This window comes from Mauremys reevesii, linkage group 7 (assembly GCF_016161935.1).
Source record: "Mauremys reevesii isolate NIE-2019 linkage group 7, ASM1616193v1, whole genome shotgun sequence".
NCBI classification, from domain to species: domain Eukaryota; kingdom Metazoa; phylum Chordata; order Testudines; family Geoemydidae; genus Mauremys; species Mauremys reevesii.
The window spans coordinates 120,668,273-120,693,704 of NC_052629.1; the positions used below are offsets into that span (position 1 = coordinate 120,668,273).

General features: G+C 46.0%; 1 protein-coding gene across 10 annotated transcripts in view; it reads left to right on the forward strand.

Annotated features, from left to right (window-relative positions):
- Positions 1-25,432, forward strand: part of PRICKLE2 (prickle planar cell polarity protein 2) — a 201,120-nt gene that overhangs the window by 153,827 nt on the left and 21,861 nt on the right. For all 10 annotated transcript variants that reach the window (XM_039482373.1, XM_039482371.1, XM_039482380.1 and 7 more), the window contains 5 exons: positions 2,719-2,832; positions 4,759-4,896; positions 7,344-7,547; positions 14,073-14,259; positions 21,859-22,722. In XM_039482373.1, the coding sequence (XP_039338307.1) occupies positions 2,719-2,832; positions 4,759-4,896; positions 7,344-7,547; positions 14,073-14,259; positions 21,859-22,722 (1,507 nt within the window). The remainder of the gene's footprint in view (positions 1-2,718; positions 2,833-4,758; positions 4,897-7,343; positions 7,548-14,072; positions 14,260-21,858; positions 22,723-25,432) is intronic.

Consider the following 25,432-nt stretch of genomic DNA (forward strand, 5'->3'; position numbering starts at 1 on the left):
CTGGGCCTGCTATTTTTGTTTTATTTTGTTTGTTTTCCAAATTAATTTGCCCATCCCTACAGAAATATTTTGCTAAATTTATGGGAGCTGGCTCCAGCGGGTCTCCTGAGATTAAATGGAAAAATCCCCAGAGGAAGCACTAATGGCCATATGTGCAGAACTTTCTGTCTGATGGCCAGGAAACAAACACCTAGTTACCAGAAACCGGATTGCAGACCTGCATTAGATCCTTAGCCCCTTTAGCGTACGGTGTGTGTCTTACTGCTCATTACTTGAGGGACCTGAACAACATAATGTAATTTGGCAGCTAGTCAAGAAGAAATTATTTCTGGACTCCTTCAACTTCAAGGACACATTGTGCATAAGATCTTCACTTACAACAATCTGAGCCCAGGTGATACAGAGCAAAGAGGCTAAGCTATCGGTACAGACACTTGAGTGGAAATCTTGCAAAGAGAAATCAGCAGAGCTCAGTAATATGGAGGGTGGTATAGCCCAGCACTCAGATGAAAGCTATGGCAGTCAGAGCTCCTGCTGGAATGTATAAGTCATTCTGCTACCGACTAGCTACGTGACCCCGGAAAAGTCAGTTCATATCTGTACGCTTCAGTTTGTCGTCCCTCACGGGGCAGTATTTGCTACCTGGCACAGTGTTGTAAGGCTTAATTGTTTGTAAAGTATTTGGATATCCTTGGATGAAGGATGCTTTATAAATGCAAAGTAAGTATTATTGTATTTATTATTTGAGTTATTATTTTTAAATAAGAGTTATTTGGAACTTTCAGTTTCTTTACTGGTTTCCACACTAGAAGGTTGGTTGTCTGTCTCTTGCATTAGCGAAACTAATTCTGTGCCATCTGTTTGGATCATTGCATATTGCCCAGTGGGTTCTTGGGATCCAGCAGTCCATACTGCATGGAAGACCCTTACCATCAGCAGAGCAAAAATACATATGGAGGCATGTAAAAAATTCATCATCAGTATGAAAGCAATAACGGGAGGGTTGGAGATTAGGATTGCTTCAGATAAGGACTCCAAAATAAAGTGGCGGAGGGAGATTTTCAGAAGCAGCTAAGTGACTTGAAAGTTGTTTCAGATTAAGATAGGGTCTGACCTTAAAGTACAATAGCTATTCCAGAATAACGCCATGTGTGAATGAGCCCTCAGAAGCACAAGCCCCATTGGAGATCAGTCCCTTAGGGATGCTGGCCTGCTTTCCCCCTTAATATGCTATGGCTCCCCCCATCCGTCCTTTTGTGCCCTGCTGCCTCCGTTTGGTGATTGGGATGTGGGGTGTCCATAGGCGCCTTACGGGCTAGAGGAAGGCAGGCCACCTAAAGGGTGAGAAGTCTTCCCTAAACCTCTCCTGCTCTCAAAATATAAATTGGCCTCTGCTGGCCGTGCATTCCTCATTCCTCACTTATCCTTTGGGAAAAGGCCCCCAAGAGAAGAGGTAAGTCGGGCAGCAGCCACCTGAAAGCACCAGTGGGATAGAGAGTTCCAGGGTAAAGGACCCTCTCCCTAGTTTCTGTCCTTTGAAAGATCTTGTTAGCTGGGGTACCGCAGCCCTAGTTGCTGTTTCAGTGGGGTGGCACCCAGGGAGAGGTGGTCTCTCAGGAAGGTCAGATCCCTTGGTACTTCATAGGCCAAACCCAACTTAAATTCCACAGAGGAACTGGTGGGAAGCCACTGTAGCTTCTGTGCTGTCTGAGCGAAACACTGCTAAATTAGCAGGCAGCCGCATCTTGCTCTAGATTCAATTTCTACGGAATCGTAAAGTAGAGATGCACAGCTGGAGATTAACCTCAAGGTGGCGAAGGCACGAGGAGCCGTACTGAGATCTGCACCCTTCTAACCAAGCACAGATTAAAGAGAGCCATCTGGCCCGCTGCTGCCAGCTGAGCATATACCCACCGCTAATTCTTTGCAGTTTTCAGAGCTGACCAGTGAGCGGACAAAGGGGGACAATTTAATTTCTGTCAAACCTTCTGGGCGCTCTTCCCAAGCCTTCAGACATCACCACAGTCTCCGTTGAGTTGAGCCTCAGCCAGCAAGCCTTCACCCAAGCCTCAATATCAGCCAGACAACTGATGAGTTGGAGTTGTGCATGTACTTCAAACACACACACACATACACATGCACGGGATCTCCTAGGAGGCGGGCACATTGCGCTCCACCGTGCTGTACTTTTAAATAATTGTTTTAATTATATACTCTGAGACTGAAGAGAAAAACAAGCCTTCCAACAGGTTCTATCTGCTGATTATTTTCACAAATTGTTACAGAAAAGACCTTGAGGGTTTCAGAGTAGGTGGAGGCTGAAGTACCCAGTAACACGTCGGGTGCCAGGGAGTAGCCTTGTTAACCTCTGTTGCAAAGGCAGGTGCTAACACATTCTCCCGAACAAGGGAAACATGCTAACAGTATGGACATTAACAGAGAAAACGGTAAAGCTCAACCCCTGAGAGTTAGGTTAGACGTGAAACTCCTGCTATCTCCTCTTTTCTCTCTTTTTAAAAACAAACTTAGTTGCTTTGTTTCCAAATAAATATAGATATAGAATAACCAGATCGTTTAACTTTAAAGGCTTTTTTTTTCCATTTGCACCTTTAGTTTTTAGTGACCACTTGCTCTCCAAGTGTTCTGTTCTGTCAGTTGAGAAGAATGTGTCAAAGTCAATCAAGGAATTGTACTGCAGTGCCCTTTTTTAATGTTTAGGTTCACCAGTACTACAGCTGCCTCCCGGAAGACAAAGTGCCCTACGTGAACAGTCCTGGAGAGAAATTGCGCATCAAGCAGCTTTTGCACCAACTGCCGCCACATGACAATGAGGTGAGTGGTTTAAAAATAATTTAAACATTTCAGAATATCATATTTGGCGGTGAGGGGAAAGCACCTTTTTAATTTAGCGTTGGTGTCATGATTAGCCAAACCACTGAAAGAATCTTGTGTACGTTACTGCAGCTCTCAGTTGGAGTTTTCTTGATTTCATTTTAAAAAGAACCAATGAACTTTTACATTTTCTATCATCTATCTGGAATATTGTGCTATGAAAATGGTATGGCCAGGTGCCTTTTGCTGTCGCATATTACTGGAAGCTCCCTTATGCAAAACTCCTGTAGAATTTAATAGCCTAACTTTTTTAACCAACCTACAGCATTCGATAACAAGTATCCAGTTCTTTGTTACGTTTTCTAGAATGGTTTAAAAACCTGTAGACAGGGGAGCTCTTTCTATAGAATATTAATTTCTTGAGATCCTTACTCGTTAAGTCCCTATTAAGGTGATAGATACATTATATATTTAGAAGCTCTTGTTTTGTTTTATAAAAGTCAAATTTTAGCTTTAATTTTTAAAATTCATCTGCCTAAAATTGGGTGGGTGCAAAACGAAGAAACCTTTCTACACTCAAAGGCAAAAACTTTGTTACAATTGTATTAAGGTTCCGGTTAAATCAACTGGAGCTAGATTTTAAATGAACTCCAAAAGTCTATACAAAGTCCTGTTTTATCTCACCTAGGGCTTGCAAATGTCTCTAAACAGGGAGTGATTTTGTATTTGCGCTGAATAGCTAGAGGATGAGTTAAGATCTGTGATTTTATAGACGCTGAACCTCAACTCTGAGTTTCCAGTCAAAACCATTTACAGCAATTTAAGGTGTATTCAGATAATTACTAAATCCTGTGTTATTTATGAGACAGCAAAAAAGGGCCCCGTCTTTTAAATTCTTTTCTTATGAGTATGGATGTTGAACTTGAATATCTCATGAAGTTCCGTTGCATAAACAATGATCCGCACATTGCTCCTCTGCGAAAGACGTGTCCGTGACTTGTTTTATCTAGGTCGTATTTTAATGTGCTTGTCTGTGCCTGGCAAGATGCCATATAAATACAATGCTCAGAATCCAGGAGAATTCCGAACAGCGGTGAGGACAGAGTCAAATTCTTCAGGGACCAATCCTGTAGGCCTTAAGCTTGAGCAGCTCCCTGACAATCTGCAGTGCCTGACAATAAATAAATAGGTAATTTGCTGTTACAAGTTAGGGGCCTGATCCTGGGATTTTTCTGCAACCAGGGAGAGAGTTAGGCGTCCATTTCCCATTGAAACTCAGTTAATTCGATGACTCTACTCCTGTGAGTAAGGAATGTGGGATTGGGCCTGTTACTGCTCATGGCAGTAACATTTCTCCCCAAATGCCATAACCCGATTCCATTGGGATCAAATTAGCTTCAGATCAAATCTGTAAGCATGAAAATAATATCTGAGCTGTGGAAACCTCTCATTCGCTGAACTTTTGGTGAGATTATAAATTTGATTGTTTACATCCATCCATTTCCCTCCCACCTCCCCTCCCCCCCCAAAAAAAATTTGGAATCGCTAATAAATCCTTCGCTGAAGCTGGGCATAGAGTCTTCATCCCATACAAATAATTAGTAGCACATCATAAACTTAGGAAAAGTGGGTGTTACAGGAGAGCCATTGCTGAGCCATTACTGGGCTGCTCTAATACCTCCGGCATGAGTAGACTGGATTATAAAGAGCACTCATGGTCTCAGCCTTTCCAAACTTGGGCCAGATCCTGAGCCACCCTGAATCAGCAGAACTGCATTTACTCCAGATCACCCCTGCCGAGTCTCAGGGGAGTAGTTCTCACTTGGCTGTAAATCAACTGAGCTTTGAAAATAGTAGGCACAGTAACAACAGGTACGTTTGTGGTTCTGTTCATGGTAAAGCAAAATATCCCTGCTTGCCTCTTAGGTCCGCTATTGTAATTCATTGGATGAGGAAGAGAAAAGGGAGCTAAAACTCTTCAGCAATCAGAGGAAAAGGGAGAATCTAGGGAGAGGCAATGTTCGACCATTCCCTGTCACCATGACTGGAGCCATTTGCGAACAGGTAAGTGCCAATTACGGGACATGTTGTTATTCTGCCCAGTGGCATCCGTTGATTCACCTGGGGTTTACTGCCCCGTGGAAAGCGCAGCTATACATTAGTTTGGGTTGTTTTAAATGAGAGTAAGCCCTTCTTGTCCCTGTGTCGGGCACTGGGAAGTCTGATCCCCCTGTGCCTATGGAGAAGGATGCATGCACCTGGTATTCACATGCATGCACTGCAGTCTCTCTACCTCTGCATCCAGGTTCTCCTGCCAGAAGGCTGAATTTATCCCTTAGGTAACTGGCTAGCTCCCGAGTGGGAACGGGCTGGGTGTTTTTAGGGGTTTCCCAGGTCAGGTAGCAGGCAGTGGTGTCAATTTCATGCACTACTCAGTCCAGGCAGGTGTCCCAACCCATCCTGCCCCCCTCACCGCTGGAAATACTCCCGATTAATCTCCAGCCTGTGCTCCCCAGAGGAACCACTCCTGCAACACCGGTTATCGACCCCCAAAACAGGGTTGAGGCAGTTAGGTTGAGCTCACGCCCAGAGTGTCAATGAGGGAACCGGCTGGAAGCGAGAGTGGGAAAACCACAGGGAAGCAGCCCAGTGCAGGCAAGAGGGGAGAGTTGAGGAATAAGCCCGGATCAGTAGGGGAGGTTGGTTTCGGGGCATTTAGAGAGTGGGTTGTGGGAAGGGCGACTGCTGGAAGAGGGAGGAGCCAGGAGATGGAGGAAGGACGAATGGGGCCCCTGGTGTTCCGCTCAGGAAGCTGTCAGTGGAAAGGCAGCATTGGTACATCTGAAGTCATCAGAAGCATTTGGTTTTGCAGCGCAGTGATAAGTGACCAGCTGGCCAAGGCAGTTACTCCATTTGGCTCTTCTATAGAGTTCCCCAAGCAGCGGAAACTCAGCCATGCCAGGAAGGCCATTTCCCCCCCTTACAGGCCTAGGGAGGAAACGTGCCCGTGGGATCTCCCACAGTATTCTTGCCAGCAAGTTAAAGAAGTCTGGGCTGGATGAATGGACGGTAAGGTGGATAGAAAACTGGCTAGATGGTCGGGCTCAACAGGTAGTGATCAATGGTTCCATGTCTAGTTGGCAGCCGGTATCAAGTGGAGTGCCCCAAGGGTCAGTGCTGGGGCCGGTTTTGTTCAATATCTTCATTAACGATCTGGAGGATGGTGTGGACTGCACCCTTAGCAAGTTTGCAGATGACACTAAACTGGGAGGAGTGGTTGATACGCTGGAGGGTAGAGATAGGATACAGAGGGACCTAGACAAATTAGAGGATTGGGCCAAAAGAAATCTGATGAGGTTCAACAAGGACAAGTGCAGAGTCCTGCACTTAGGATGGAAGAATCCCATGCACTGCTACAGACTAGGGACCGAATGGCTGGGTAGCAGTTCTGCAGAAAAGGACCTAGGGGTTACGGTGGATGAAAAGCTGAATATGAGTCAACAGTGTGCCCTTGTTGCCAAGAAGGCTAATGGCATTTTGGGTTGTATAAGTAGGGGCATTTCCAGCAGATCAAGGGATGTGATCATTCCCCTCTACTCAGCACTGGTGAGGCCTCATTTGGAGTACTGTGTCCAGTTTTGGGCCCCACACTACAAGAAGGATGTGGATAAATTGGAGAGAGTCCAGCGGAGGGCAACAAAAATGATTAGGGGGCTGGAGCACATGACTTATGAGGAGAGGCTGAGGGAACTGGGATTGTTTAGTCTGCAGAAGAGAAGAATTAGGGGGGATTTGATAGCTGCTTTCAACTACCTGAAAGGGGGTTCCAGAGAGGATGGACCTAGACTGTTCTCAGTGGTAGAAGATGACAGAACAAGGAGTAATGGTCTCAAGTTGCAAAGGGGGAGGTTTAGGTTGGATATTAGGAAAAACTTTTTCACTAGGAGGGTGGTGAAGAACTGGAATGGGTTACCTAGGGGGGTGGTGGAATCTCCTTCCTTAGAGGTTTTTAAGGTCAGGCTTGACAAAGCCCTGGCTGGGATGATTTAGTTGGGTATGGTCCTGCTTTGAGCAGGGGGTTGGACTAGATGATCTCCTGAGGTCCCTTCCAACCCTGAGATTCTATGATTCTATGATCTGACTGGCCACCCCGCAAAGACACTGCCGCAGAGCCGGAGTCAAGCCAGCTTTGGGACACTGTAGTAATCGTAGCCGACTAGTGTCCCAAGAATTCTCTCTGTTTGTTTGTCCTCCAGAGAAACTGTGCAGATCTGCTGCCTTTAACGTCCAGAGAGCGCTAGCTGTAACGCCTAGGGACCTTCCGGGCTGCCCTAAAGCACAGCCTAAGATCAAAGAGGTGGTGACACCAAAACCAGCTTTCATTTGATGGATGCAAACATATGAGCTGTCAGGCTGGGGGGGAAGCTCCTGCTTTATCACATTGTGTAAGTCAGCTTCTGAAACATGGCGTGTCAAACAAGCCCTCTTCCTGTTTGTTCTTCTTCTGCCAGTGCGGGGGCCAAATCAGTGGAGGCGACATCGCTGTATTTGCCTCCAGAGCAGGCCACGGCGTTTGCTGGCACCCACCATGCTTCATATGCACTGTCTGCAATGAGCTGCTGGTTGATCTGATCTACTTTTATCAAGAGGGGAAGATTTATTGTGGCAGACACCACGCTGAATGCCTGAAGCCTCGATGTGCGGCGTGTGACGAGGTAAGAACAAGCTCGGCTTTGTGTCCGGGGCTTGTGTTATGCTATTTTGTGTGAATACATGAGCAGTTCTGAGAGCACTGAGCCACCTCTTTAAAAACTCAGCTCATCCATCCCAAACTTGCCTCTGTGGCTACTGGCCCATGGGATATGTGAAATTACTGGACGGTGGAAGTCGCCTAGCTTCTAGCACCCCTGTCTGTTTTGCTGTGGGATACTGATTTGGGGTATCCTGTGGCCATTCAAGTCTGCACCTCTACTAACTACAACCGGTGCTCAGCCCTCTGGCCATGAGACCGGGAGACTCGCCATCCTAACCGAGAGGGTCCTGCCTCTCCAACTACCGCCAGAGTCCAATGGCAGGGAGCCGTATGGGTCAAAATGAGGGGGACCAGCAAATTATTCCTGCAGGGAGGAAGTGCAGCGGGTTCCGTTCCTGCAGCACACGTCCCTTTTGGTTTTCTGGTAGGCTTGTCTGAGCTCCTTAACTTTCACACGGCACTGTCCTGAGTCCCTGGTGTGGCCTCTCTGCATCATGGCCTTGGAAATTTTTTCAAATGTTTTTTCATTTCGTCTTTTGGAACGGAGTTCTGTTAGCACGGAATCCTCTTCCCATACAGCAATCAGATCCAGTACCTCCCGTGCAGTCCATGCTGGAGCTCTTTTTCGATTCTCAGGAGACTGCATTGTTACCTGTGCTGATGAGCTCTGCGAGGTCACCTGTGCTGGTGAACTCTCCACGCTGGCCAAACAGGAAATGAAATTCAAAAGTTTGCGGGGCTTTTCCTGTCTACCTGGCCAGTGCATCCAAGTTCAGATGGCTTTCCAGAGTGGTCACAATGGTGCACTGTGGGATAGCTCCCGGAGGCCAATACCGTCGAATTGCGGCCACACTAACCCTAATCTGACATGGCAATACCGATTTGAGCGCTACTCCCCTCGTCAGGGAGGAGTACAGATATTGGTTTTAAGAGCCCTTTATAACGATATAAAGGGCTTCGTTGTGTGGACGGGTGCAGCGTAAAATCGGTTTAACACTGCTAAATTCGGTATAAACGCGTAGTGTAGACCAGGCCTTAGCAATGTCAGTAGGTCCCAACTCCCCCTCCAGCCAGCACCACTTCTCTCCTAGGACTGGCAGGTGGGAGAATGGGCCCGCCGCTCAGGCAGGTAGTCTTGAACAGTCCCATGTCTCGGCTTCTCCTTAGGGAGATTTTCAAGGGGATTCTCACAGCTGGAGGGCTGTAGAAACCACTGTGTATTCCATGGGGAGGAGCAGAGTCCAGGCCCGTGATAAGGGGCTGTGGTGCGTAGGTGAGGGAAGCTTATTTACCAGTTCAGCAACTCTGAACTGTGGGGGATTCTCAGGAGCTCACCTGTCCTCTGACTAGGCTGTCCACTGAACAGTCTACTTCTGCCTCCTGGTTGGCCTCGCATGAACAGTATGGAATTGAACAGGGTATTTGTACTACCCTGTTTTGGATGGAGAGAGCCTCATGGTACCTTTGTGTTCAAGGTAGCTGAGAGATGCAAATTTGCATTGACTGCCAACCATTTCCCCTCTTCTGTAATGTCATGAGCTTAGCAAATACTGCAGAACATTCCCGGTGCAATTTTTAAAGGACATTCACTTCCCATGAACGTTTGTGGGACTGTGTTTTAGTAGCACCAAAGATTGTGGAAATATTCGAATCCTCCCAGTGGAGCTGAAGATCTCTTTCCACAATAATTTGCACCAGAAGCCTGATTGTAAGTGTTTAAGCTCATCCAGTCATGGAGCAGAATCAATATTGTCCAGCTTCTATGACAAGCACAACTGTGCAATGCTGCTCTGATTTCCGAGCTCAGAACTAACTTGGTGAAAAAATTTGACTCATGTTAAATCATGAATAAATCTGAGAGAATCGCAATGTGTTCGCAGACCGGAAAAAAAGGGCTGATTCATAAAGTAAATGAGTTGTTATGAATTATTTACTTAGCTCTAACATGGACTGTGATTGGTTACTTATAAAAGGCAAAGATTTTTATGCTCAGATCCAAAATGCTAAACAAAAAAATGTCAGGCCTGCTGAGCTACTAGAGTTTGACAGAAGTCAAATCTTGCCTCTAGATAGGTTCTTCCTTTAGAAAAATAATCACCGTATTGTGGGATTGCTAGTGTTGGGATACTCTCTGCATATGGCAACTAACATTAAAATAAACTCACACTGCAGTGTTCTGAGTTTCGTGGACTGAGGTGCAACACCATATGCAGGCAAAACAATGAATTTTCCTAATTAAGGCGTGAGGTTTCCCTTCCATTGTGTGTAACTACAGAGTCCCATTTCAATGTAAACAGTGTATCTCTAACAGCCTGGGGGGTGGGTGTGGGTGTGGGTGTGTGTGTGTGTGTAGACCTGATATAGCTCAACTTCTGCACTACGTGGAAGAGAAAACACACAAAGCCATATCAGATTTGGTGGTTTCAGTTTGTTAGGGTTCATGAACATTTTTCCCTTTGGTCTCAAGTTTGCACTTGATTTGCATTGGGAGGTTTCGGCTTCAAATCAGCCCAGGGTCACGCTACCCTAGGTCTAGGTTTACTCACAGGGTCAGGGGCCTTGGAGAACTTTTCAGTAACTTTCCTGTAATGACATACCAAGCGGTGCAATTTCAGCCCAGTCATGGGTGGTGGTGCCTCCACTGTACACAGATCTACCAAAGGAAACCTCACCTTTGCACTGGAGGAGAGAGTGTTCTATATCTTATGATATGTAGAGTTTGACTCTACATTGTATTGAAATAGACCTTAATAGAGGAGATTAAAAGGTATATGAGAAGCTGAGCAAATATACAAAAAAACCTTCAAGGCTGATTCTGATGTTCCTCAAGTGTCAATCTCAGTTTAAAGGCTGGTAAAGGAAATTGTTCTGGCTTTGAGAGTTATGAAAACTGAAGTGTGGAAAACCATAAGTATTATAAAAATCCTAAATCCCATCTGTGCAAGTGTACAATAAAAATCCCATTGTATATCCACATCAAGTATAAAGAGCATTGCCTTATGTATCCAATTAGATTTGTAATGTTACCAGTACAAAGCAAACTCCTAAGCATTGAAATGGCCCTGTTTCTGGTCCTTTTAAGCGGAGTAATTTTTTTTTCATGTATTTTTATCCTTGCAAAGTCCTGTTACAAATTCTAGTACAAATACCCTGTTCAATTCCCTCTTTAAAACACTTCTTCTACATCCAACAATAATCACAAATAATATAAAATAACCGCAAAACAAAGCTTCTGATTAACCTTCTCTGTGGAATATACTGTACTGCCTCTGTCACAGAGCAAAGCAGCTAACTGAATAGGAGTGTTGTTAGAAATCAAAAGGTCTAGACTCTATTTCCAACTCAGCTGTTCACTCACTGTGTAACCTCAAATAACTCAGCAAATTTCTCTGTGCCTCAGTTTCCTCATCAATAAAATGGGGATGCTAATTCTTCCTCGTTTTTTGTAAAACAATTGGCCATCTGTGGATGAAAAGCATTGTCGGGGCGCTACGCATTGCAGTTGCTACTGCTGCTGTCTCACTTCTCACATCCTTTTTGTTTCGCTTTATAAATGGTGAATACATGATTAATAGATGTTTTAAAAAATGGTTAATCAGTTATTAATAGAGTTCCACAGGTCGATAAGTTGCTTATTACTTTGACTTCACATCATCCACTGATGTGCTCAGAAGCATCTACAACTCATACTACTCGCGTCTGTAACATGTTTACCGTATCTATGAACCATTCATTAACCCTTCATACACTAGGTACAAATGGAACCTTAATATAAACGTGACTTTATTTGCATTGTAATTTGTGCAGTGATCCTAATTATTACAGCAAGAGCCCGGTTACAGGATCTAATCTTTTTGTTTTCCTGTGAAGTACTGTTCCTGCCTGCAATATTGTGCTATCAACAGGGTGGATAAAATGTGATGATTTTTTAAAGTAAAAAAAAAATCAGTTTTTTATTCAAATTGGATTTTTTTATTCAAATTAAATCCAGATTTATTTTTTTAAAAATAAACCCATTAAAATTAAATTTTGAAATTGACATCTTATGATAAAACCTAAATATTTTATAATGTATTAAAATCATTTAAATTGAATGCAAAAATAAATATTCAGCAATACGTTTGCTTCCAAGTGTTAGAGAGTCAAACTACTGAACTGGTGGAAGTCACTGGCTAAGCACCTGGAACCAGAATCTGTCGAAAGGCTAAGTCAGCTTTTGACAGCAGTCGCCGCTTTCGGCAGGTGCAAAGAGAATATTTTTTTCGGTTCAGTTTATTCCACTAGTTCAGTTCAATGACTAGTTCTTTCAAAATCAAGAAACCAATTGGGAGTTGAAAGAGCGGGAAAGCCTCTTTTCCTCTTCCAATCTCTGGATACAGCCGTAGTGTGAGAGGATGAGATCTACAGGTACTAAAACTTTGAAGGGCCTGGTGACCAGAAACAATCAGTTCAGCTCACTAACTACAGATATTCTTTACTTTTTTTAATAAAGCAGTTAGTTTGAAATGTAAAAAGCTGTTTTGATCAACTCTTTGGTAAACTTTTTTTTTTCTTATGTATCCATGGTAGTTTTATTCTTTTTTTAAAAAAAAAATCTGGTTTTGTGCATTTTTAATTGAAGTTGGCTTTCCATCCAAATGGAGCTTGGCACAAATCATAAGTACAAAAATGAATCATCATCTACTAAATCAGAAATGCATAATTCACCTTTTTTCTAATATTAAAAAAAAGTAAAAGCTAAGAATCTGAATAATGGTAAATTATGCCAGTGTTTCCCAAATGGTGGGTCCTGGCTCACCACTGGGTCTTAGGAAGGATCCTCCGCACATGGACGCGCTCTCACTTTTCCTGGGCAGCAGGCAGCGACGTGGGGAACGGGTTCCAAGCAGCAGCAGCACAGAGGAAGTGACCGGAACCGGCGAGCAGACAGACAGCAGCCTGGTAGCCATCACAGGCTGGTGGCAGGGGAACAGATACTGGCTAGGGCTGCAGAAGGGAACAGGGTTGGGAAAGCGAGAGCCAGGGGGGTGGAGGGAGTTGAGCATGTGGCTTGGGCTGAGAAGGGGAGCAGAGCAGGTGATTGCAGGGCTGAGAAGGGGAGCAGAGCAAGTGATTGCGAGGCTGAGAAGAGAGGGGAGCAGGTGATTGCAGGGCTGAGAAGGGGAGCAGAGCAGGTGATTGCAGGGCTGGGAAGGGGAGCAGAGCAGGTGATTGCAGGGCTGAGAAGGGGAGCAGAGCAGGTGATTGCAGGGCTGAGAAGGGGAGCAGAGCAGGTGATTGCAGGGCTGAGAAGGGGAGCAGAGCAGGTGATTGCAGGGCTGAGAAGGGGAGCAGAGCAGGTGATTGCAGGGCTGAGAAGAGGGGGGAGCAGGTGACTGCAGGGCTGAGAAGGGGAGCAGAGCAGGTGACTGCAGGGCTGAGAAGGGGAGCAGAGCAGGTGATTGCAGGGCTGAGAAGGGGAGCAGAGCAGGTGATTGCGAGGCTGAGAAGGGGAGCAGAGCGGGTGATTGCGGGGCTGAGAAGGGGAGCAGAGCGGGTGATTGCGGGGCTGAGAAGGGGAGCAGAGCTGGTGATTGCGGGGCTGAGAAGGGGAGCAGAGCGGGTGATTGCGGGGCTGAGAAGGGGAGCAGAGCGGTGATTGCAGGGCTGAGAAGGGGAGCAGAGCGGGTGATTGCGGGGCTGAGAAGGGGAGCAGAGCAGGTGATTGCGGGGCTGAGAAGGGGAGCAGAGCGGGTGATTGCGGGGCTGAGAAGGGGAGCAGAGCAGGTGATTGCAGGGCTGAGAAGGGGAGCAGAGCAGGTATGGAGAGGTGGAGGAACAGGGATAATATTAGGTCCCAAAGAAAGACGAATGGCAGTTGATGGGTCACCTTAGTAAAAAGGTCGGGGACCTGAGTTAAGCCAAACAATTGTTTAAATAAAGGTGTATAGCTAGAACGTAGCCTCGTGCGTAGCAAACAGAAGCACCAAATTCAGTGCCAAGATTTAGGTGCAATTCAACGTATTTTAGTGGTGACCAATCAATGCAAATCAACATTTCTTTAAGAAAATAACTAAGAAGTAGAAATGCAAAACACAATTAAAATCGATGTTTTAAATCAAGGTTTCCTGCTTGCTGATTTAAATCATAATTAAAATCAATCCCCCTGGCTAAAAATAAAACCACGGCAGCTCTTTTACTTCGATTTCCTCCCCAAATCCCATGTCCAGCCCCGATGATTTATAATAGGGTGGTGCTGAGAAATCCTGATCGGGGATCAGGGCTTCCTTGTGCTAGGTGCAGTACAGACAAATAACAAAGATGACACTCCCTGCCCCCAGAGATCTCCCAGTCCACATGTTGGGCAGTACACAACAGTAGGCTGAAACTGACAGGGTGGGTGGAGGTGAGCGGCATGACCGGTGTAACACAAATTTCCACATTCTAAACTCTCTCTCTGTCTGTCTGTGATCCTGGTTGGCTCATTTCCTTCTCTGGCTTTTCCCAGATCATTTTTGCAGACGAATGCACCGAGGCCGAAGGGAGGCACTGGCACATGAAGCACTTTTGCTGTTTTGAATGCGAAACGGTGCTGGGGGGGCAGAGGTACATCATGAAGGAAGGCAGGCCGTACTGCTGCAACTGCTTTGAATCTCTGTACGCGGAGTACTGCGACACCTGCGCACAACACATAGGTAAGGGCAAAATTCCCTGCCAGCTGTCAACAGGAGAGAGCACAAGTCAGGGGGGGAATGAAGCCATCCGCCTTTTGATGTGGGTTCATTTAGGATGGTGATATAGTGCTTTATTGTGCTGTTGCTTTTATTTCATTGGTTTTGGTGATATTTTGAGCGAAACACACCTGAGGCAACCTGTTGAAATGACTTTTACTTGAAAGGACATTTCTGGCACTGTTACTTGTTTCAATAAATCCTTCAGAAAGCACTTGGCAGTGCAGGAGTCTGTATGGGACTTCAGTCAATACCGCCGCATTTCCGCTGTGCCAGGAAAATCTATGTACAGCTGCTGCCAGCCACGTCCCTGCCCTGCGGATTGTATAGAAAGGAAATAACTATAGATGCAAACATCTGACTTTTCCTGGAGAATCAAGAAAGGTAATTTATTTGTTTAAATGACTGCTTCTGCAGGGAGGAGAAAGAGAGGCTGACCGTATCCCCTTTTGTGCTAGGGAGGGATTTCTTGAAACCGGAAAACCATTGGAAAGCAGTGTCAGGAGATAATAGAACTACCAAAAGCAAAGGATTTCACTCACTCATTTACCGTCTGTTTTAACATTTTCTTTTAAATACTCTTGCACTTGTTGTAGCTGATCCTCCTCACTCCAGCTTTCAAAGGGAGCATGTGGGTTAATGAGCTGTTCCAAGGGGAAATGTGTGTTCATTAGAAATCATTAACATTTCAATTTGCTTTTTTAATCCACAAATAGAAGTGATGTGCTCAGCAAAAAAAAAAAAAAGAAAAAAAAAGAAAAGAAAACCAACAACAACTGCAGACTTAATCTAGATTTCTGGTGCTGATATTTTGGTACTCTAAAAATACATTTGTACACTAGGTGCTAGCTAATTTCTTTCCTAAACACTGATACATTGACATTCCTTAAGCTGGTACCAATCAGAATGGTTAACATGAGCTTGGCAGCTAATGTTACTACATTCTGGAATCTGCCTGGCTGTTGTGCTGTGCATTGTAAAAAAAAAAAAAATCTTTTTACATGGATGGATGCACAGACAGGCCTTTATTTGTCCCCGTAGGTAAGTGCACGTTTTTATGCAGTACCTCACTGTGGGGGTGGGGAACCCTTTTTCTCACATGAAATGACCAACTAGTCAACAGAGAGGAATAAAAAATTTCAGCAAAGCACTTAAGGATGTGCTTAACTTTGTCCTCGATCACATCCCTCCTTAAAACTGGTGTCTGTTATGATGCCTTCAGAACACTCAACACTGGAGAAGCAGCTGCTATGCTTATCACACTTGTCTCGCTGTCACCTTGTGCTGTCCGTCGGTCTGTCTCTTGTCTTCTGCTGAGATTGTAAGCTCTTCAAGGGAGGGAATGGTTTTTACTGTAGGGAGGGCCGGCTCCAGGCACCAACATTCCAAGCAGGTGCTTGGGGCGGCAATCTGCAAGGGGCGGCAGTCCCTGTGTTTTTGCACCCAAGCAGTGCGCCGAATTGCCGCCGCAGACAGCGGGGGCAGTCCGTGTGCTGTTAGGGCGGCACATGCGTTTCCGCGGCAGTGGCAATTTGGTGGCAGCTTCTATGTTCAGCTGTCCGCGGCGGCACAGCCTCTGTCTTCTGGCTGAAGACAAAAGCTGCAGCCGAATTGCCGCCACCGCGGAAACAGGTGTGCCGCCCTAACGGTGCATGGACTGCCCGCGTCGTTCGCGGCGGCAATTCGGCGCGCTGCTTGGGGCGGTGAAAATAGTAGAGCCGGGCCTGACTGTAGGTTTGTACAAGGCCTGGCACAGCGGGACTTGGGCTTCTAGGTGTTACCACAATGCAAATGATTAATAATGTAAACGTGTTCTTAAGCCGAGGGCCGCCCAGAGGATTCAGGGGCCTGGGGTCTTTGGCGGCGGGGGGTCCTTCCACTCCGGGACCCGCCACCGAAGTGCCCTGAAGACCCGCGGCGGGGGCCCCCCACCGCTGAATTACCACTGAAGACCCGGCACTTTGGCGGCAGGTCCTGCTTCGGCGGTGATTTGGCAACGGAAGGACCCCCCGCCGCCGAAGACCCGGAGCGGAAGAAGCTCCAGGGGCCCGGGCCCCACAAGAGTTTTCCGGGGCCCCCGGAGCGAGTGAAGGTCCCCGCTCCAGGGGCCCCAAAAAACTCTCATGGGGGCCCCTGCAGGGCCCGGGGCCTGGGGCAAATTCAGGGGCGGCTCTAGGAATTGCGCCGCCCCAAGCAGGATGCTCCACCGAAGCTGCGGGACCAGCGTACCCTCCGCAGGCATGCCTGCGGGAGGTCCACCGGACCCGCCTGCCGCCCTCCCGCAGCACGCCGCCCCAAGCGCGCGCTTGGCGCGCTGGGGTCTGGAGACGGCCCTGGGCAAATTGCCCCACTTGCGCCGCCCCCCCCCCCCCGTTTAAGCCCCATATCAGTTAAAACTAAGCATGAGCTTAAGACCTTTGCAGAACTGGGGTGTATAACAGGGCCTCTAAATGAGGGGCAGGGAAACCTCCTGCTTCTCCTGGAGGTAACTTCAGGAGAGAGGGCACTATGTGGCGGAATAAAAAGCTGATAGCGTGCAGTGCAGATGTTCTGCCCACTGTCTTCTCTCCCTTTGGCATTGAAATGCAATATAAGTGGTTTGTTCGTTACACTGAAAGCAGCTCTAGCTTGGAACAAAATGGGCTAATGGGTATATTTTATATTTTAATGGGTTAATGCAGGGGCGGCCAACCTGAGCCTGAGAAGGAGCCAGAATTTACCAGTGTACATTGCCAAAGAGCCACAGTAATACGTCAGCAGCCCTCCCATTAGCTCCCTCCACCCCTGGCTACCAGTGCCTCCTGCCCACCGGCAGCCCCACCGATCAGCACCTCCCCGACCCTCCCTCCCTGCACCTCCCGATCAGCTGTTTCATTGCGTGCAGAAGGCTTGGGGGAGGGGGGAACGAGGGCATGGCAGGCTCAGGGGAGGGGGCAGGGCCTGGGGCAGAGCCAGGGGTTGAGCAGTGAGCATCCCCCGGCACATTAGAAAGTTGGCGCCTGTAGCTCCAGCCCCGGAGTCGGTGTGGCCACCCCTGGGTTAATGGGAATATATATATATATATATATATATATATATATATATATATATATATATATACACACACACACATATATATAATTAGTCAAATGTACTCTCTGTGTGCACACTTGTATTGAATTCTTCATAATGTTCTTTAGCCCTGAGCATTCTGTATCTCATGCAGCAGTTACTAAGGTAACTACTTTTTCCTAAGAATTGCAATGTAACCCAACACATAACAATATGCATTATAGCTGTGGCTTCAGTAGCTGTTTTCACCCCACCCCACCCGAAAAATGCATGTATCTTTGACCAAAAAAAGGACCACCACGTATGTACCACACACATTCTTTGTCTGCCTCTCTTTGAACCAGTCTGTTGTAATTCTTTTGGTGTTAGGCTCTTCTGTTCATAAATACAAAGTAACTGCTCTCCGCTTGCAATACATGTTGTGGGGGGAAGTGTTATATCCTTTGGGGCAACAGTTTTAGGAAGAAATCACTGGAGACACAGAGAGCTATAAACCTTGAAAGAGCCATTTATTGCCACACACAGAACTAAACAACAGCCAGCCAAAATTGGCTGGGCTATCCCCTAATAATCTAACTCAGTTGCCATAGCAACACAAGATTCTATTACCAAGACAACCAAATACACAACATATTCCTCCCCCCTCAATAAGAATGTCCCCTAAATAAAACACACTAACTAGAGAAGGAGGGTAGACCGCCTCCATTCCTGGCTGAACCCTGGGGATGATTTTGCCCCGTAACCATGGGTTCGCCCTAGCTAAAGATCCACCTGACGAGGAGACCGTCTCTCTCTAGGTGGATTACGGCGGACTTCTGGTGTTGCTCCCGAAAGTGTCTTGGGCACAGGCCTGACAATGGGCTCAGGGTTCGTAGGGCGAATGGGTGAGGATGGGGTATCAGCTCGTGCTGTGCAGAGGGGTATCTCTGCCGCTAGCAGTAATGGAGGGGAAAAGTCAGGAACAGGTGACTCTTGATTCGGTGTCTCACTGGAGGTGGTGAAGTCAGGCAACTCAACTGAAGATGTGTCCAGAGGACTGGTATGACCTGGCAACAGCTGACCTACATGTCGCCGCCAGGTGAGATCCTCTGCAGTCCGGACTGTGTAGGAAACAGGTCCCGTTTGAACGATGACAGTGGCAGGGACCCATTTAGCTCCAGAAATATAATTCTGAGCCAAAACCGGCTGTCCCGAGCTAAAGGTTCGGTCTTTTGTTCTGAGTGCATTCCTGATGACTTGATCTTGCTGCTGACATTGCACAATTTGTAGGGATTCAGATGGTTTCAGCAGATCAAAGCAAGTGTGCAGCTGTCGTCCCATCATTAGAAAGGCCGGGGATGCCTTGGTCATAGCATGAGGTGTGTTTCTGTAGATAGTAAGAAGGTGTCCAGATGCTTTTGAATGGATAAGTGTCCCCTTGCCGATTTCAAAGCTTGTTTCATTGTCTGCACAAATCTTTCAGCTAATCCACTGGTGGATGGATGATATGGTGCTGAAGTGTTGTGGTGTATCCCATTTGCCTTCATAAACTTTTGAAACTCCTGAGAGATGAACTGCAGTCCGTTGTCACTCACAAGTTGTTCTGGCAGATCAAAATAACTAAAGAGTCCTTGTAGTTTTTGAATAGTACTCTCTGCAGTAGTGGACTGCATTATAGAGACTTCTGGCCATTTAGAATGGGCATCTACCACCACCAAGAACATGCTTCCTTCAAGGGGGCCAGCGAAGTCAATGTGAATACGTTGCCACAGGTTTTCAGGCCAGTTCCATGGGTGTAGGGGTGCCCACTGGGGTGCATTCCTCACATCCTGACATGACATACAAGCTTTTGCCTTCTCTTCAATAGCACTGTCCAATCCAGGCCACCAAAAATAGCTTAGTGCAATTTCCTTCATGTGCACTATTCCACAGTGACCGGAATGGAGCTGTTCTGATATCTGTGAACTCAATGGTGGTGGGATAATGACACGTCTCTTCCATAACAAGCAACCAGTTTGGATTGATAATTCTGTCCTCTGGACATGTAGGTAACAAGGTCAGGTGAGACCGGAGAGGTTCATTGAGATGTTCCATGCATCACCAGTCCATAACTTGGGACAATACTGGGTCAACTTGAGTTGCCTTCTTTACCTGAATAGCGGTGATGGGTATATTCTCTACCTGTTCAAAGTAAAAGATTTCCTTTTGGGCAATATCTTGATGTTTGACTGGCAGCCTTGAGAGACCATCCGCATTGCCATGCAGAGTGGATGTCCAATATTTGATTTCATATGTGTGCGTGGAAAGCAACAATGCCCACTGTTGCATATGATTAGCGGCTAATGGAGGAATGCCTGTGCAGGGTCCAAAAATTGAAGTCAGGGGTCGATGTTCTGTGAGAAGAGCAAACTTCCATCCAAACAGGTACTGATGAAACGTCTGAATCCCAAAAACAATTCCCAATGCCTTATGTTCGATTTGGGCATAGTTAGTTTCTGCTTTGCTTAGAGTGCATGAAGCAAAAGCAATAGGTCTCTCTTCTCCCGAAGGCATAATGTGTAATACGACTGCTCCCACTCCATAAGGGGACGCATCGCAGGCCAAATGTGGGGGTAAGGATGGATCAAAGTGTGTCAGCACTTCAGAATTTAGCAATGCATCCCCTGGCTTGTGTAGAAGGAAGGCAAGAAGCCCCTCCACAAGCTAAAGGGCAGGAGACGGAAGTAGCCCAGGGGGAGGAATCATCAGTTCAAGTAGTTCACCACTAACCTCAGGGCCCCTGGGTTGGGACCTGGAGAAGAGGGCGGGCCCAGGTCCCTCCCTCTCCATTCCACTCCTCCAGGACACTAGGTGGGGTAATTAGTCTCTGGCTACAACACTTAAGAATATTAGCACCTTCTTCTCTTCTGTAATGTCATTTGCAATAACAAAAGCTCAAAACACTCAGTATACACATGCCAATGCACTATAGTCTCCTCAAAAGGTTCCAGTGGCCCTGTAAGCGTAACCATGATTTTAGTTTCAGTTTGCACAGTCAGTGCAAATAAGCCAGTTCTCACCCCCTTCCAGCAGCAAAAAAAGGTTTTTGTGGGTTTTTTTGTACCTTAACTTCTACTTCCTTCTGTTGCTGGGGCAGCACAGGGATCCTACCCTCGTCACCACGTTGTTATATCCTTGGGGGCCACAGTTTTAGGAAGAAATCACTGGAGACACAGAGAGCTGTAAACCTTGAAAGAGCCATTTATTGCCACACACAGAACTAACCAACAGCCAGCCCAAACTGGCTGGGCTATCCCCTAATAATCCAACTCAGTTGCCATAGCAACACAAGATTCTATTACGACGACAACCAAATACACAACAGGAAGGGTGAATGAAAAGGCATTTTGAATCTTCCCCACAGGATGCCCAGGAAGTTGGAGTGACAATGTAATGACTGTGTTTCAGTGTAGTGGTTGTGTGGGTTAAGTGCTGACGGACAGACTGCCCATTGCCCGCTCTCCCCATTTTAAAAAAATTGTCTTTAGACCTTGTTGAATTTTGAACCCTGGTGTGGGGGAGTGGAGGTACGGTACATTTGTCTGCAGTGAAGACTTTAACACCAGTTAGTAAAGAGGATTTCAGGGAATATAGATAATTTAAAGCCAGCTTCCCATTGTGAGTACAAAGAAGAGCTAACCTGTCAGGGATCATTCTTGGGTAGATATAGTGGTGATCAGTTGCAGTTACAGCTAGTGTAACCTATGACTGGTAAGACTCGTGAGTCTGCTTGTTCAGAAGAGAGTCTCATTGTTAGGCCTACAATGAATTTAATTCCCTCAGTAAGCCAGGCAGGGCTGAATGAAGGCAAACTTCATCCTCTGTGCGGCTGCTACCTAATGGATTTTGACTATAAAGCAAGCCAAGGTGATTGTTCACGTAGTCTCTTTACCTCTCCTCTTTAGAGAAGAAGCTACATTAATTAAAATAAGTTTGGGCCTTAAAATGTACAGGGAATAGAGCAGTCAAGGACAGGGATGGGTTTATATTTGGCTACGTCTCGTAACTGGGAAAACAGCACAAATACCTCTTCTGGGTTGTTGTGGTTTTTGGAGGGGGGAGAGGGTTAAGCAGCTAGTGGTTTTATTGCATTGTCTTCAACAACTTTGTGAAGAACCTTTCATGTTCCTACCATTTTAAATATGAAATAACCATTTAAAATGAAATAACCCCTGACTCAGTTGTGCCGCCTTTTCTCACATTGAGTAAGTCCCTGGGTTAGGCCTTGAACCTGTGAAGACTTATACTTAGCTTTACACAATTTAGTAGTCCCACTGAAGTTAACAAAGGATTGGGAACTATATATGGATTATTTTTATGCGCCTGCTCCTCAACATGAGGAAAGGTGGTAGAATCAGGACCGTCTGTGTTTTCATTCTTGATTTATCTTTCATGTATTGTTAGAAAATGAAACCACTGAAATTTCTGGGGAGTAACTTCCAGTTCATGACATAGATCTTACACTTTCTATTTTTTTTTTTAATTCCTCCAAAGGTATTGACCAGGGCCAGATGACTTATGACGGACAACATTGGCATGCTACAGAAACCTGTTTTTGCTGTGCTCAGTGCAAGAAATCCCTACTTGGTCGACCTTTCTTACCAAAACAAGGGCAGATATTCTGTTCGAGGGCATGCAGCGTGGGTGATGATCCTACCGGCTCGGATTCGTCAGATTCAGCATTTCAGAACGCAAGAGCAAAGGAGTCCCGTCGCAGTGCCAAAATTGGCAAGAACAAAGGGAAAGTGGAGGAAAATATGTTAAATCAGTGCAGTCAACTGCAAGTGACCTCAAATAGACTTTCTGCAGATGTGGACCCACTGTCGCTACAGATGGATTTGCTGAGTTTGTCTAGTCAGACTCCTAGCTTAAACAGAGAGCACATATGGAGGAGCAGAGATGAACTCTACCACTATGGAAATCAAATGGAGCAAAGTCAATCCCAAAGCCCCTTGCAACTTCTCAGCCAGTGTAATATAAGGACTTCCTATAACCCAGGACAGGTCCCAGGCACTCAACCAGATTTATGGGCCAAACATTTCAGCAATCCAAAGAGAAGTTCATCTATAGCGATGAAGGGGCATAATGGAAGCTTCATCCAGGAGTGCAGAGAAGATTATTACTCAGGAAGGCTTAGGTCACAAGAAAGCTACAGCGATGTGTCTAACCAGAGTTTTAATGAAACCAGAGGAAACATCAAAGTTCCAAAATATGATGAAGAGGAAGAAGGCGGGATGTCTACCCAACAGTGTCGAACAAGGCATCCAATCAACGCACTTAAATTCACTGAGGACCTAACACCCACTGAGCAAACGCCACGGGGCTCAATGGAGTCCCTCGCCCTTTCAAATGCCACAGGTAAGACACTACCGGCTAGTACAATGTTCTGTTGTTAATCCTGCAGCCAGACAGAAAGGTAGGTGAATCCACCTGTTAAAACAAAATAAGGGTTTGCTGTGTGGAAGTAGAATTGCAGAGCTCTGCAGCAGCATAGGGAGTGCATGTGGATGATGATGAAAAGGTACGGATGCCTCCCGGGTTTGACAATCTAATTGATTTTGCAATGCAAAAATCAGAGTTTGAAGCCCTGCAGCTGTGTGGTGGAGCCAAGCAGCAGCAGAGCTGGTGACTTGCGTTTGAATCCAGAGGGCGCTTCCATGGATACTTTGTTTTCCGTTTTGACTGTCCGTTGTGCTAGGTGCACATACTCATAAAATCCCTAAATAACTGGATCAAACAAAAGAACATAAGAATGGCCATACTGGGTCAGACCAAAGGTCCACCTAGCCCAGTACCTGTCTTCCAACAGTGGCCAATGCCAAGTGCCCCAAAGGGAATGAACAGAACAGTAATCATCAAGTGATCCATCCCTTGTTGCCCATTCCCAGCTTCTGGCAAACAGAGGCTAGGGACACCATCCCTGCCCATCCTGGCTAATAGCCATTGATGGATCTATCCTCCATGAATATATCTAGTTCTTTTTTGAACTCTATTATAGTCTTGGCCTTCACAACATCCTCTGGCAAGGAGTTCCACAGATTGACTGTGCGTTGTGTGAAAAAAATACTTCCTTTTGTTTGCTTTAAACCTGCTGCCTATTAATTTCATTTGGTGGCCCCTAGTTCTTGTGTTATGAGAAGAAGTAAATAACACTTCCTTATTTACTTTCTCCACACCAGTCAAGACTTTATAGCCCTCTATCATATTCCCCCCCTTAGTCGTCTCTTTTTCAAGATGAAAAGTCCAAGTCTTTCTAGTCTCTCCTCATACAGAAGCCGTTCCATACCCCTCATAATTTTTGTTGCCCTTTTCTGAGCCTTTTCCAAGTCCAGTATATCTTTTTTGAGATGGGGCGACCACATCTGCACGCAGTATTCAAGATGTGGGCGTACCGTGGATTTATATAGAGGCAATATGGTATTTTTTGTCTTATTATCTATCCCTTTCTTAATGATTCCCAACATTCTGTTTGCTTTTTTGACTGCTGCTGCACATCGAGTGGATGTTTTCAGAGAACTATCCACAATGACTCAAAAATCTCTTTCTTCAGTGGTCACAGCTAATTTAGACGCCATCATTTTATATGTATAATTGGGATTATGGTTTCCAATGTGCATTACTTTGCCTTTATCAACACTGAATTTCATCTGCCATTTTGTTGCCCAGTCACCCAGTTCTGAGAGATCCTTTTGTAGCTCTCCGCAGAGTGCCTGGGACTTAATTATCTTGTATCATCTACAAATTTTGCCACCTCACTGTTTACCCCTTTTTCCAGATCATTTATGAGTATGTTAAATAAGACTGGGCCCAGTACAGACCCCTGGGGGGACACCACTATTTACCTCTCTTCATTCTGAAAACTGACCATTTATTCCTACCCTTTGTTTCCTATCTTTTAACCAGTTATTGATCCATGAGAGAACCTTCCCTCTTATCCCATGACAGCTTACTTTGCTTAAGAGAAGACGTTACACACACTCCTCACCTGTTCAGCTTCATCCAGAAATCACTCCTCCATCTAACTCCATTAACCCCCCACTTTTGACTCCGCCTCTCCGCAGAGCTCTTGAGGATATGGCAAGCTTTGCAGTAGGCACTGTCAGTCAATAGGCTTGGGTGCTGTCAGACCAAGAGAGGGAAACAAGGTCAAGAGAGCAGCCTGCCACCATTTCTCTCTCCCCTGGGGACCAGTGGCCAGAGCATCTTAGCTGATCTCATGCACCACACATCTGTTTGAGAGGTGTCTTTACAATGTAAATGCTAGTTGATCAGGACTAGGAGAGAAGGGTAGGATGGAGGACAAATGAGGTACATGCCCTATTGTGTCTAGAGAATAGCAAAGAGAGGAAAGAAGACAGCTTGTGCCCCTCTTCTGGTCTAGCTATACAGAAGCAGGGATACTGAGCAGAGATAAGAGTGAGAACACAGTATGTGACAGCCAGCAGTGCAACCTCCCTGGAACCTAGAAAGTACCGTACAGTCTGTAAGACAAAGGTGCATGCAAGTCATGGAGTGTCCTGTCCGCTTTAACTGGGGAAATCCCAGAATTTGCAGGTTTAATAAGACAGTTGAGCATTGCAAGACCGTGAATTCACCTCACTTTGATTTCTCTTATTTGTTTACTAAATATAATTATTTCTGGAGGGGGGGGTTAATGTATTTCAAAACAAACCCATCACTGCTCTTTAATCCTTCCTTTAAAATCATTAATGCCAGCTGCTGGAGAAGAGCTGGAGTTTAGCCACAAGAGCCCAAGGAGCTCCCCTAAGCAGCAGTTGGGGCCAAAAATTATTTCAAAATACTTTGAAATATAACCCACGACAGGCCCACAATAAACCCTCTTTTGTGTAGCGTTGTTTCCTTTTTATATAAACCACTCTCCCCTCCCCCCCCCCATGACGGTAAATGTATCCAAATGAAATATTCAGTATTCGCTTGGTCTGACTACATTTGCTTTTCATTCCTTAGCTGCAGCAAAGTGTGTGTGTGGAATAAGCCTGTTGGGGCTTAGGAGATATAACACATTAGTCTGCAAACAGGCTTTCTGTTTGATTCAGACCCCAGTGCA